Source organism: Uloborus diversus, chromosome 2, assembly GCF_026930045.1.
Source record: "Uloborus diversus isolate 005 chromosome 2, Udiv.v.3.1, whole genome shotgun sequence".
In the NCBI taxonomy this organism is placed as follows: domain Eukaryota; kingdom Metazoa; phylum Arthropoda; class Arachnida; order Araneae; family Uloboridae; genus Uloborus; species Uloborus diversus.
Window position 1 is genome coordinate 216,831,808 of NC_072732.1, and position 13,982 is coordinate 216,845,789.

Consider the following 13,982-nt stretch of genomic DNA (forward strand, 5'->3'; position numbering starts at 1 on the left):
AACGGGGTATTCAATACTTCCAATCGCAAAAATGTTGAAAATCAGATGCAGAGTTAAGATATTGAAAGTCTGAAGTAAAAATAAAAATGAGTCGAAAATACAAAATTTATATTTTATACTGGCCCCAGATCCCCTAACTTTTCTTTAAGGAAATCATCTCCATTGAAAAATAATTCCAACACAAACAGTTTAAAATTAGTACGACCAATGTTCACCCAGATATGAAACACAGCGTTTTGTGACTTACACCACTTTTCACTCGCCGTCAATCACACCTTTTGGGGAAATTATTGGGGTTAACAAGTGTTTAAAATTATCTGTGTGCGTAGAGTGTGGTTTTTGAAATTGTTAGAGAAGATGTTGAATAGAGGTGAGGGTTGTTTTTTGTGTGTGTGTGTTTTTACGTATCACGGCAAAACATTTGCATTTATTTTTAAATAGCACTGAAAAATATGAATACCTTGTTTTTCGTACTTTGACGACCTGTCATTCTTCTGAAAGGGAGATAAGCTCCAATCTCATCTTCTGTATGGTCCTTTAAAACTTTGAACTGGAATGTCTCCTTGAGTTTTGATCGCACAATTGACAAGTTTTTTGTGTCAGGAATAGTTTTCAATGGAGATCATTTCTCTAAATATTAATTAGGGGACCTAGGGCCCGTATAAAAAGTTCAATTTTGTATTTTTTGACCCATTTTATTTTTGCTTCAAACTTTCAATATCTTAGCTTTGCATCTGATTTTGAACATTTTTGAAATTGGAAGTATTCATTTAGGACAAATGATTGCGAAAATAATGGTCTTGCAGGTTAAAACGAAACACCCTGTATACATAAAATATGTTGACGGTAAATAGCAGGAGTTTGATTTTACTCTGGCAAATGGTACAAAATGAACACATTTTTTCTCCGAACTTCTCTAAGTTTTTCACCTTATAGCACAGAAAACGGAAGAATGATTATCTTGTTTTGGTGTACTTTCTAATTTCAGAATACAACCGCTTCGAGGCAAAGATCCATGAGCTGAGGGAACAGATGCTCAACACCTCCGGAAGCCTGCGGACATCTCAAAAGAGGTCGCTCTTCGTCAGGTGAGCATAATCCCATTCAGAGAAGATCACCACAAATCATTAATAAACACTCAACTTGTTTTTGTTGGAAAATAGTTGCAACTACAAAAAAAAAAAAAAAAAAACAGCAAAATAGATTAAAGGTACAGAGAAGTTATTTTAGAAATGCAATACGCTGTCGGGTAAATAAGCAAATCGCGAAGCAATTATGTTAGTTGTCTCATAAGAAACTCATAGTTATACGGGGTGTTTCAGTTATCTTTTTTAGAACTCCTAAGAGGGGTAGGGTACATCATGACTGCTCGAAATCATGTAGCAGTGTGGGGTTGAAAATACTTTCCCAACCCGAGAAATTTGTGAAGTGCTAGGAGTATTCCAGATTGTTCGGAGTTCCATGGGTGGAAGAGGTGAGGTGTGTTGTGCATTGTAGCTGGTGGAAAAAATCTTAGAGCACTTTGACGCATGTACCTTTTGCTTTTTTACTTGTATTGTAAAAAGATTTTTCACCTACGGCCTCTTTTATTTATGGTGCTTCTGTGTACATCACTGTTTCAGGAAGCACTTCCGACCCCGCATTGCTATATGATTTCGAGCCGTCACAATGCAACCTACCCCTGTTTGGAATTCTGTAGCAGTTAACTGAAACATCCTGCATACAGCTACGAACGTAACAGTGAAGCTGTTGCCTCTTTAGTCATTTGTATTGTTTTATTGCGAATTTGCCAAGTTGTTTGCCATTGAGTAAATACGTTTTAAAAGTGAAATTACTGTCTTATTCTTTGTGAAAAAAGTACGAAGTACATTGCAAAATTCATGAACCGAGTGAGATGATAAATTCAACGTTAAGTTAAACATCATGCTGACTTTGGGCAGAACAAAAAAAGGCCAGGTAGGCTATGTAAGTTATCGGTATGTGCTACTCGCCGAAATATTAAAGCTACCTCTTCTGGAAACCAGTAACCAGGAAAACTCTGCTTCCTGTTGCCGTGCAGAGTATAGACACCTATGAGATGCAGTAGCATCCATGTCAGTCCTCGTAGTAGCAGAAAAATATCGAACTTGTTTAGGCGGTCATAGCTTTTGGATAACCTTGCTAAAGCTTACTCTTAACTCTCGAAGGGTCCGTCCAGTATTTGGTAAGTGTTTGTTGCCATATGTCGGACACTGTGCTGGATGTTGTATTAAGTTCTAGACCAATCTGCATTTTTGAGGCGGAACTTCTTATAGCCACCCCACTATTCGCAACATCAATTTCTCATTTAAAAATAGTTGGCTACTCGTTTTTGCTTTTATGTAACTGATTCTTCCAAAAACATTACAAGAAATTACCAGAAGAGTACAATTAAACAAAGCAGGAATTTTTCCAAGTGTTCCTATAAAGCATTTTCTAACTCCGCCCACACACTAATGTAATCATACGTATTTGGAACACACGGGGGTTTTATCTATGTTTCGTAACAGTATTTTTCTATTTCGTTAAGTAATTTTTCCCAAAACTTAACAAAATATATTAAGTTCTCTTAATTTTAGCATGAGTGTGGAGTTGAATGGCTGTTTGGATGATTACTTTTAGTCAAACCTTAAAAGCATGACGTCAATGTCGACGACAGTGTTAGATCGAAGAAACCAGAAACAGGTCTTAATACTCAACTGGGTTGATCCATTTGCTACTATCAGCAACCATGAATGAATGATACAACAACTTAACTTCTTCCTTAAAGTTATTTGTAGCTAAGATTGTATATTTTTTCTTTAGGGCTCTCTTCGATTATGACCCATCCAGGGACAGCGGGCTGCCGAGTCGCGGTCTGGCATTCCGATTGGGGGATGTGCTGCACGTGATCAATGCCTCGGATGATGAGTGGTGGCAGGCCACCAAAATCCTCCCCATGGGGCGGAGTGACGAGGGCATCGGCATTATTCCCTCGAAGAGGAGGTAAGTGCTCATTTCTGTTTCAGAACTTTAACTTTTCATTTTTCTCAACCATGTGAGGACCACGAACTCAACTATACTCAATCTGTGACCCACGGACTGCTCAAAGCCCACAGAACTTTTCTGAATAGCTCAATCATTGCACTGTAAAGATACTGAAGAAAACGTAACAATCCGTGATATTAAAATATATTTGCTCGCATGTACTCTTAAAAGTGCTCTTTTCTTTTTCACAAACAACTGTAGAATACTGTTCTATAAGCTAACTGTCTATATTAGATAAGTTCAGCTCTAAGAAACGATTTTCTTATAAGACGCAATGATTATCAATATTTTTTATGTTCTGGTCTATGTAAAATAATAATCAGGTGGTCTAAGGCAAAAAGGATCTGATGAGTTTACGAATATCACTGCTTCTAATAGATTTAGATTCAGTAGAATATCGGTCAAAACTGCTTGGAACCAAAAGTCTTACTCTTCACGTAAGTTAGTGCTCTGCCCGACACCCTACACTACACTCATTCTCAAACTTTCAAGAACAGTTTAATAGTCCATGTTTACCAGAGCCTCTGTAAGTCAGGGTTCTATTGTTGATATATAGTTGTAGATATCACCAATAATTTTAAGCCGTGTTTCTATTGTCGCCAAGGTAGAACACGTCCAAAGTGCCCATAAAACGAAGCCACAAGGCAGAAGTCTCCCAAAAAAGTTTCGTACCTTTTACGGAATCGTACCTATTTCCTTTGAGAGTTTGAAAAGCAATCGAGTCAGGCCCGGATCCCCGGTTCTATAAATTTTGGGCCCCCCTGCAACAAAATCTGTAGGACCCCTCCACAGAGGCCAGCAGTGTATATTTGCAACGTTATAAGTCTTAGTACTAGCTGTTTTAAACAACTTCTCTAGTCTTTGGGCCCCTGTAGGACGTGGGTACCTCAGCAATGCGTGGTCTGCGACTACTCAAATCCGGGCCTAAATCGAGTTAAAATTAGCGTGTAGATAAACGTGTAGGGGCTGTGGTAGCCCGATCGGTAGAGTGTCGGATTCGTGGCCGGAGGGTCCTGAGTTCGAACCTCGATGGTCGAAGATCCACCGTCGTCATTAAAGGGGACTGGGCGACGTTAAATATGCTCGTGGTCTCAATGTCCTCCAAGTGAAACGATATCTCTGGGGGTGCTAGCACCAGGCAGCTATTAGCTCCTGGTCTAGTTCTAAATTCGCATTAACTGTTCGATCCGGTGATGGTGCTGCCATCTATCGGTATAAAAAATAATGGAGGCAAGGCACTTAGTATGCAGTCCTCGACATAAATACAGTTGTAGTCAGTTGTGACTCGGAATCGAAGTAAATCGAAGATAAACGTGTAAAATCTCAAAAAAAAAAAAAGGAGAGGGGTGAGAAAAATTCACCAAATTCTTTAGCATTGGTAGTATTTGTGAGGATTTAAAAGAAAGAACATTCGGCAGACAGATTTTTTTAGTGCCACCTATCTTGAAATATTTTAACTATGTAGTAACACGTGTGGTCTATTTCAGTCAGGGAAAAGTTACCACTAAAAATCAAAGAACAGGATTATACATGCAATTTTAAAAAATTGCGTTATTGTTATTAACATTTTAAACATTAATTTAGACCTACTAACATTCGGTGCAGCGTTTATGTATTTAATATTAAGCTTCTTTGTATCAACTAAACCCAGTCAATAACCAGTATCAATTGAACCCAGTCTTCCTCACTATAATAAGCTTTCCTGTAACGCATGTTTGTATTCATTTGCAATTCGACGAATCCACCAGAAAGTGATTGTTCCAGCGGGAACTTTTATAGTGCATGCATTCAATATTAACAAACCTCCATTTACTTGTTGGAGGTCAAGATCAAATTTTGGAGTCAATCCACGTGAATGGGAAATCTCTTGCCAGAGAAGGGACTGAATTTCCAAGCAAGCTTATCTTTCTAAATTGCTGCTCCATTTATGACTGAGTCGAACAGGTTTCTCACGCTGATGAGGATTCTTTTTTAAAGTATAGACGAATAAAACATCGAAGCTTACATTTACCAGTTACTTTTAGCAGAAACCAACTTTCTTAAATTAACTGCTTTTCGAGAAATCCCGGAGGAAGTGTTCCAAGTAAGTTTGCGAATCGTCTTTATTAACGGTGACTGGGGGATGTTAAATATGCTCGTGGTCACAAAGTCCGCCAAAGTGAAACGATACTTCTGGGGGGTGCTGGACCAGGGATTGCTCGGATTCTGGTCTGGTTCAAAAAATCAGAGCTGTCTTCAGGGTCCGATCCAACTCGTTAGGCCACAAATAGTGGTAGGTACGGGGGACTCTGGAGTGAAAAGTGAAAAGTTTGGAGTGAAAAGTTTGTAATCCTCGCCTTCTGCTCTTAAAAGCTACTGATATTCTGTGTAACAGATAATTTGTGTTCTTTTTCAGAGTGGAGCGCAAGGAGAAGGCTCGTCTCAAATCCGTGAAATTTCAGGGGAAGAGTAACGTCAACGACGGCAAGGTACGTACCCCTCACCATTGATTAACTTTGTTTAGTTACCAAGTTACTGTACATGGCCTAAGGCTACCTTATTTTTCAAAGTCGGTACGTTTGTGAATACCTTAAAAATACGCTGGGAATGTTAGCGAATTAAAAACTAATAACTTAAAAATACGTTGGTGCTGTGTTCAGATGATTGCAGTGTCCCTACTGTACCAATCTATCTCGTTAGGTCGCTTGGTTGCAATACTCAATTTTATGGACGTAGTAAGCACGAAAAATTACCTCGAATTACCTTCTAGTGTGGTGCGAAATTCATTCTGTGTGCTTTAATTCGATTTCGGAATGCTGAGGGGCCATTCCACAGTCACGTGCGCCACAAAAATACGCTTAAATTTCATTAACATTTCGTCATATCTCTTAATATTTCAATGAAGCATGGGTAAGTAACTTTTTTACATTTGATACAAAGATACTCCTGACACAATTATATTTTCATTAAACAAGTTTGTAATTTAAAACAAGATTTCTTTACATGCGTCACGTGCGGGACATCCAAAGCCAACCTCTGGCAACTTGCTAATGAATAAGTTAATATTTTTGCTCTATTAATACAGCAACGACGAAACAAATTGTAGATTTTGAAAGCTATAACGCAAAGGAAACATGTCTCATTAGTTAAAAAAAATTATTTAAACCATTGAAAAAAAATGTTTATGTGCCCATTCCACTGAAAATGGTCATTTTGTCCCGCACGTGACGGCCCCTATATTTCATAAAAAAGGAATTATTTTTGAAGAAAGTTTTTGCTTAAAAAATCACACACGCGTTTGTGATTTCGTAACCAACAAAATTTTGTTCATCATCCTTTTAAATTATTATTTTTTATGAAATATATGAAGCGTCACGTGCGGGACAAAATTACCGTTTTCCGCGGAATGACCCTGAGGAGCGCAATGCAGCAGATTTTCATCGACAAATGAGTATGTGTACGACGGGAAAACCTTGATAAGTAGCAGCAACGTGCAAAAATGGTGCTGAAGCTTTAAAGAAGGACGTGTAGATGCTCATGTTGAATGTTGTCAGACGACCATAGCCCGGATTTGGCTGCAAACAATTTCCCTCTTTCTCTTCATTTACAAAAACTAGCTTGGAGGACAAAAGTTAGGCTCATATAAGCGTAGAGAATCGGCCGTGGATTCAGATGGCTGCCCTCTACAACAAGAGTTAGGAAAGTTGGTGATTGAAATAGATTTCGATTAAGTAGAAAAGAAGGTAGATGGTTGATCAAATTGTTCCCAACTAAATAGTTTTCATTTCCACTGTGGTTTTTGCTTCACGAACGATCAGACCTTGAGGGAAAAAAACCTCGTATTCCCCGAATGAGGTCAAGGTGGTCCGATCGGTAAAGCGTCGGAATCGTAATCGAATAGTCCCGGGTTCGATGCCAGTCGGTCGAAGATCCTCCGTGTTCGTTAATGGTGACTGGGGCACGTTAAATATGTCGTGCTCACAAAGTCCTCCACGTGAATCAATACATCTGGGGGTTCTGGACCAGGTATTGCTCTGCTTCTTGTCTGGATTTAAAAAAAAAAAAAAAAAAAACAGAGCTATCTTCAGGGTGCCATCCATCGTGTTAATGCACAAATACTGGTAGGTACGAGGGACTCTGGAGTGTGGTATAATATGATATGTCGCAACCGATTACCATTAGTATAGAAATTGTATATTAATGTACTGTTGACCGTTAAAAGTCCGCGATTCCAGTTTGATCCATACAAGTTTAATACCAGTTTTTTACAGGCCTCATCCGTCTTGCTTTTCTTTGTGGTCGGTGACAACTTTTTCTCTTTCAGAATACTCTGGACAGAAAGAAAAAGAACTTTTCTTTCTCTCGCAAATTTCCCTTCATGAAGAGCAAAGAGAATGCCGGGGAGGACGGCAGCGACATCGAAAGTGAGCGTTCGTCCTCCATTCTTCCTCCCCCCCCCATGACCCCCGCTCTCCAGCATGCATCCGTACAGCATGACATCGTTATAGCTCCTACACATTACATATATCACCCGTGGGCGATGGAAAGCAAAATGACGAATGGTGCGCAATCCGGTGCTCAGTAGCGTAGCCAGGAAAAAAAATTGGAGGCGGATTAGGTTCATTTTGGATTTTATCTTAAATCAAAAAAGAGAAGTTTATGAATTTAAGAGGGGGATATCCCCAATTTATCCCCTTGCATACGCCCCTACAGGTGCTAGGATAAGAGCGACTGGGTGCTTTCATTCCCTAATACCATAATAATTACCTTCTTGAGGGTCGATCCAAAAGTAAGGTTCGCATCAATTTTACAAATATACAGCACTGTGATTAAAGTGAAAAACCAACGTAATTAAAGCACAAATTTTAAAGAAAATACAGCATATAGCTATTTCAAGGTTACAATAGAGCCTCTTCATCAGTGCAAAAAGCTCACCAACACAACCGAAAGTCGCGAGAGAACTGACAACAACCAAGTGGACACCGGTATTTATACCAAAGAGGGCCAACCAATAGGAATTCAGGATACAAGACAGCAAACAACCAATCAGTGAACGACAAGTCAGCCCCGGGCTCAGAGCAAGGGGGAGAGACAACCTGTCTTCTAGCTTCTAATTGGTTTTTTACTTAAATCATATTGTAGCACAAAGCTTATATGATAATTTTTCATACAGCACTGTCTATTCTCATTGAAATTTACATCGTTGAAAAGAAAAAACGTTGCTCTATTTTTTAACTCGCTTTTATTAGCTTCACCTGTATGTATGTGTGTATGTATGTATGTATGTATGTATGTATCTTGTAACGGAATCTTGCAACTCAAATTTCGCTCACTTCCTGCGATCGGATTCTTTTGAAATTTGGCACGCGACCTCAGACCCGATGACAATGCAATATTCTATAATCAAATTAAATTAATTAATTAACTCTTTCAATTGTTAGTTTCCTCCAATTTTAACCAATATTTTGGCATAAATCCAACAATGTCAAAGAGGAAAAATTTAAAAGAATACATTAAAAAATGCTCGCAAAAATTATTTAAAAATATCCAAAAAAACCTTTAATTTTTCTGCATCAGACAAAATTTGTTCCAATGTTCCAAGGTAATTAGAACATGAAATATAATTGTTTTAAACTAATTTCACGCCAAAATTTAGGTGAGCCTTCAATTGGAAATTTATTGCTGATCAGACCATTGTTGAGCAACACTTTTATTCAAATGCATCTTAAATTTTCAAAGTAATATAAATATGATTTCCGCAAACATATATCGAGGACTCATAGCAGCTTCCCATCGGAGTGCTCTTATCTTAACTTTAAGATATTACCTCGCACTCCTTTTATAAATAATTTTGTCAATTAAGTCCCAATCTGATTCAAATTTTTATATACCGCACCCCCCCCCCCCAAAAAAAAAAAAACTTTGCCTGATAATTCTCCAACATAAGACTAAAGAACAGAAAAATAAAATAATAGTTTAAAAAACTAAAAAAACACGCTTTCGTAGCAAAATGAACTTAAAAGTGAAAAATAATCTTTGGATGATAGTAGTTGACCAATCACTTAACTTTAATGTAATACAAAAAAGCGTGTGGGGGGGGGGGCTTCTTATCAGTTGTCTTGAATTTTTTCCATTTGTTGTCCAAGCAAAAATGTAAATAGACAGCACCCCACGCTTTTTTGTATTACATTAAAATTAAGTGATTGGTCAACTACTATCATCCAAAGATTATTTTTCACTTTTAAGTTCATTTTGCAACGAAAGCGTGTTTTTTTAGTTTTTTAAACTATTTTTTTATTATACTTAATCGTCATCTTTTTCTGTGCATTATTATCGACGGTGCCCTAATTTCTCTATCGAGTGTCACAGAATTCCACCGCCAACCCGTTGAGGAAGCGTCACTGCAATCAAGAACGGAGTGGTTTGTCGACTGTCATGTCCCACTCTCCTTGCAGTCCGGAGCTCAAGTCTATTGATTACCACTTGTTTCCTACTAATAAGTTTAAGGAATACTTTGATGGCCAACGTTTCCGGAGCGACGACGAAGTCAGAAAAGGGTGAAACGCTTCCTCAGTGGGTTGGTAGTGGAATTCTGTAACACTCGATAAAGAAGTTATGACACCATCGAGAATAATGCACAGAAAAAGATGGCGATTATGTATAAAAATAGAGAAACGTTTTTTCTTTCCAACGATGAAAATTTCACAGAGAATATACAGTACTATATATTTGTAAAATTGATGGGAATCTTACTTTTGGATCGACCCTCGTATAATTCATTCAGTCGGTGTGGGAAGAAAAAAGAAGCATGGCGAAAGTTCCTCAAGGGGGTGTCCTAGCAGAGAATAATGAACTTATATGTTTAAAATTTTGAATAAAGGACATTGAAAATTATTTTAGCTTTTGAATAGGAAGTCATACATTTATTGCTAAAATTGCTTAGAGGACGGGAAAGTTGAACGAAAAATAACTAGTTTTTCAAACATCAGAATTTGGGAATTTAACGGGACGAATATGCATTCGGGACCACCTTCTTCTCATCACCATAGGCGGTTTTTAGAAATATGGACGATCATTTATTTTTTGATAACCTTTCGTGTGATACGTCAATGTCTTCATTTTCATCTCACTTCATCGTTTTTCCGCTACAGCCAACTTTATTTCGTTTTCAACCCAGGCTATCCCTTATTACATAAGCATTCGTATGCTCCGAATTTTAATTGCCCTTTGGAAATCTCATAGAATACTACTGAATAGAAATATAGCTTTCCCTACATTGGTCCACGGACGGAATCGCGATAGCTTCAAAGAATAAAATGCTGTGGTAGACAGTTTTTTGCCCAACATAGCTATCGTTAGTGTATTCATAGGTATTCTGAAAAAAAAAAAACATCAACAAACCATGAATATTTGCACCATTTTTTTAAATGAATATACTATTTCCTATGACTCAGATACACTGTATAAATTGTATTTCAGATGGTATAGTTACTTTCAGTAGCTAACAGAAACATAGATTAAACAAAAGGTATTTCATTGTTCATAACGGGGTTCATATTATAATTAAATATATAATTTTTCTTAAAATAATGATCTTGAAATGATCTTCATATTATTTCTTAGTAACATACGCAAATTGCAATATTTTGTTGAAAAAAATAACAGAGTTGAAGCATTTCGCTGACTATTAGCTGTAAAAATTGACAAAAAAAGCTAATGAATGCATTAAATTAGTTTCCGAAGATTGGTGTGTTGATATTGAAACTTTTTTTTTTGGCACTTCTATATCAAAAATGTGACGCTTATGAAAACTGTCTGAACATAATCTTGACAAATTGGTATAATTCAAAATACATCGCCAGCTCAGTTATTCCATCCGAGGACTGCAGTTTCGTGCTTTTTAGCACTCATCGCCCCGGAATAGGAATCACATGAGCTGGAGGCGAAAAATCTCTTAAGGGAGCCAAGAGAGCCAAACAAACTGGTAGCTAATGCAGAATTAGCAAACCAGATGAGCGACCGCAGCAATGGTGCGGTTCAACCCAAAGATTGATGGCAAAGCAAAGGTATTTTGTAGTAAGTTACCGCCCTAAAGCCCGCTGGTTTGCTAATTCTGCATTAGCTACCAATTTGTTTGGCTCTCTTGGCTCCCTTAAGAGATTTTTCGCCTCCAGCTCATGTGATTTCTATTTTGTTCTGATGAGTGCTAAAAAGCACGAAACTGCAGTCCTCGGATGGAATAACTGAGCTGGCAGTGTATTTTAGGTATTTCTGCCTTAGCCCTGGCTTTAGGGTGTAACTTACTGCAAAATTGGTATAATAAATGAAACTTCAAATGAAATATATTTAACTAGTATACATGTTGGAATGAGAAGAAGTGGTTTGGGATAGCATGTACGAGTTAAATGTCCACTTAGGTTAATATTAAAATCGTAGTAAATAGTTTCTCTCTTTTATTGTTAGCTGGAGAGCCTCGTCAATAACTTCTGTCAGTGAGATCGTATTTCGCTCCTTAAACTCTCATGATGTCATCTGGGGAACTCTAACCCCCTGCTTCCCTGGGTCACTAATTAGGGCATTTTCTAGGGCAGTAAGCTTTATTATGCTCTCATTAGTTAACCCCTCTAACCAAAATGCATCTACCCCTGCGCCTGCTTTTGATCCTTAATTCTGAGTGATTGACCCATGAAATTCTTTGGTTTGTCTCAATGAATGATTAACTGATGACTGACTGATTGATTGATTGAGTAATCTTTTGCTTTTCATGTCCCGATGCTGAGCAGGGGAAGGATCACCCACTAAAGGTTAGTTTTCCTGAGTTCGATTCCTTTTACATGCATAACATTCATTCAGTGTGAATTTTATCCATTGTCTACCTCATCTGAATGTGGCCTGGAAGTCTTAGTGAGAATGGTTTGCATGTTTGCGCATGAGAAGAGCATTATGATAATTGCGAAATATTTTGAACTCTTCATTGGCTCTATGAGATTTAATGTCCACACTCTATAGTTTGCTGACTGGCAGGCGTTTGTCTCATCATTACAAACGACTTTTATCCAGAGACCTGTGATTGGCTGATTTCACAGTGATGTAAACCAAGGCAGCAAAATCTTCGAGTTGTATTCGTGCCAACGTAGCAGTTGAAATGACAAAACATACTTTATGAATGTTGTACCAAAGTGTTAATATTAGATCTCGCCAGCGGATACTAGCAGCAAAGAATAAAAGCTTCTTTCTCTCTCTCTTTTTTTTTTTTTTGAGCAATCACGATTGCTTATTGTTCTCATTTGACTGTTTTTGAGGTCCTTTGATTTTTCCCACCGCCACCCTCCGCACCATCACCGGCGACGGGCTCCTCACGATGCTGCACCTCTAGCGAAAGCCGTCTCCAGGTTGCATCCATGTCCTACACACACGCGCATACATACACAACTACACACACGCACGCACACACAAACACATACACATACATACAGACACCTACATGCACACAAAAGCATACACACAACTACCCACGCATTCATGCTTGCACACAGACACAAACACATATGCCTACACACACATACACATACCTCCCCCCCACACACATTCATACACACAACTACCTACACACTTATACCAGCACACAGACACAAACACACATACACATAACCCGTACACACTAACACACACGCCTACATACACACACTCGTGATTGCGAAAAACATAATTTGAATTCAAGATGTCAAAATTCAAATTATTATTTTTTTTTTTTTGCATTGTTTTTGGGCAGTGGGAAATTTTTATGACTGTGACTGGTTGAAAACGTTTAGGGGTCAACCAGGATGTAATTCTCCAGAACATTTATTTTTTAGCCACATTGATAACCGTAGTATGTTAATTTTCTCGCGATTTGTAGCTTCCCACAGAGCGTGTCAGAGTATTCAGCTGGAAGCGCAATTTACAGTATTGGAGAACCGCACGCCAATGCATTTACATTTAAAATCATAGCATATATGTTACGTACATTTGTATTCCATAAATACTAAATAAGCTTAATAAAAAAAAAAAGAAAAACAGCCATTACATTTTAATTGTATTGGCTGTGTCAAAGCGTGAACATTGTATTCATCAGCCAGACACGTCCTCTTCTTGGTGTGTTTTGCTCTCTATGTTAAAAAATAATACATTTGTATTTTTCTATCTCAGTATTTTTTCCTCTTACATTCGGCGTTTTTAAAGATTTTTTTTTCAACCTAGTCAATAAGATCGCGTGTGTCAACTGCACTGTGCTATTCTGCAGTGGGCAGGTAAACGACAGTATCTGCAGAAATGTGTGTTCGAGCACGGCCCCACTAAATTTCGCTTACGCTTATAGGCCGTGACAATAGCTGAAACTCGTGGCAACAAAGAGGGCGCTACAGGGAACCCCTGTTTTCCATTACGTTGCCATTGATTGGTGGATGCAGGGGTTCCGTTCAGCGCCACTTGCGGTCAAAATGGGGGCCGTCCAATCAAAAATAAACAAATTTTGAAACGTTACATTGTTTGGTGGATGAATGAGTTGCATCGGTTTGATAAGGAAAAGTCATAAACTGTCATGGTCCGTTAAGCGTCAGCGCCATCTAGTGGGGCCGTGGTTCGAGATATTGGAAGAAACGCATTTTAATTCAATATAAAAATAGGAAAATGTTAGAATTTGTCGCTTTCTTTCCAGCAGAAACCAAAAAAGCAAGCTTGTACAGTCATAGAAAAAAAAACGAAACACTCGATCGTATTCAAAGACTATTGACACTAGAGACACGTGTAAGGTGTTATTGTTTCAGGAATAAAGAGTTCTACATAATTATGTTAAAAAATTGTTGTTAAGGGGTCGTCTTCATATTAAAACGAACATCAACTTCAAATTTTTCAATGAGAACCCCCTTTTTTATCACATGTTTGTGATCAGCATCCTTTTTTAACTTTGTATACAAAAT

The 13,982-nt window shown here is 38.0% G+C and overlaps 1 protein-coding gene across 1 annotated transcript in view; it reads left to right on the forward strand.

The window, feature by feature from the left end:
* The window catches only part of LOC129216806 (disks large homolog 1-like), a 175,217-nt gene that overhangs the window by 133,504 nt on the left and 27,731 nt on the right, over nt 1–13,982 (forward strand). The window contains exons 12-16 of the mRNA XM_054851023.1: nt 989–1,088; nt 2,824–3,003; nt 5,441–5,513; nt 7,349–7,448; nt 11,808–11,828. Of these exons, the coding sequence (XP_054706998.1) occupies nt 989–1,088; nt 2,824–3,003; nt 5,441–5,513; nt 7,349–7,448; nt 11,808–11,828 (474 nt within the window). The remainder of the gene's footprint in view (nt 1–988; nt 1,089–2,823; nt 3,004–5,440; nt 5,514–7,348; nt 7,449–11,807; nt 11,829–13,982) is intronic.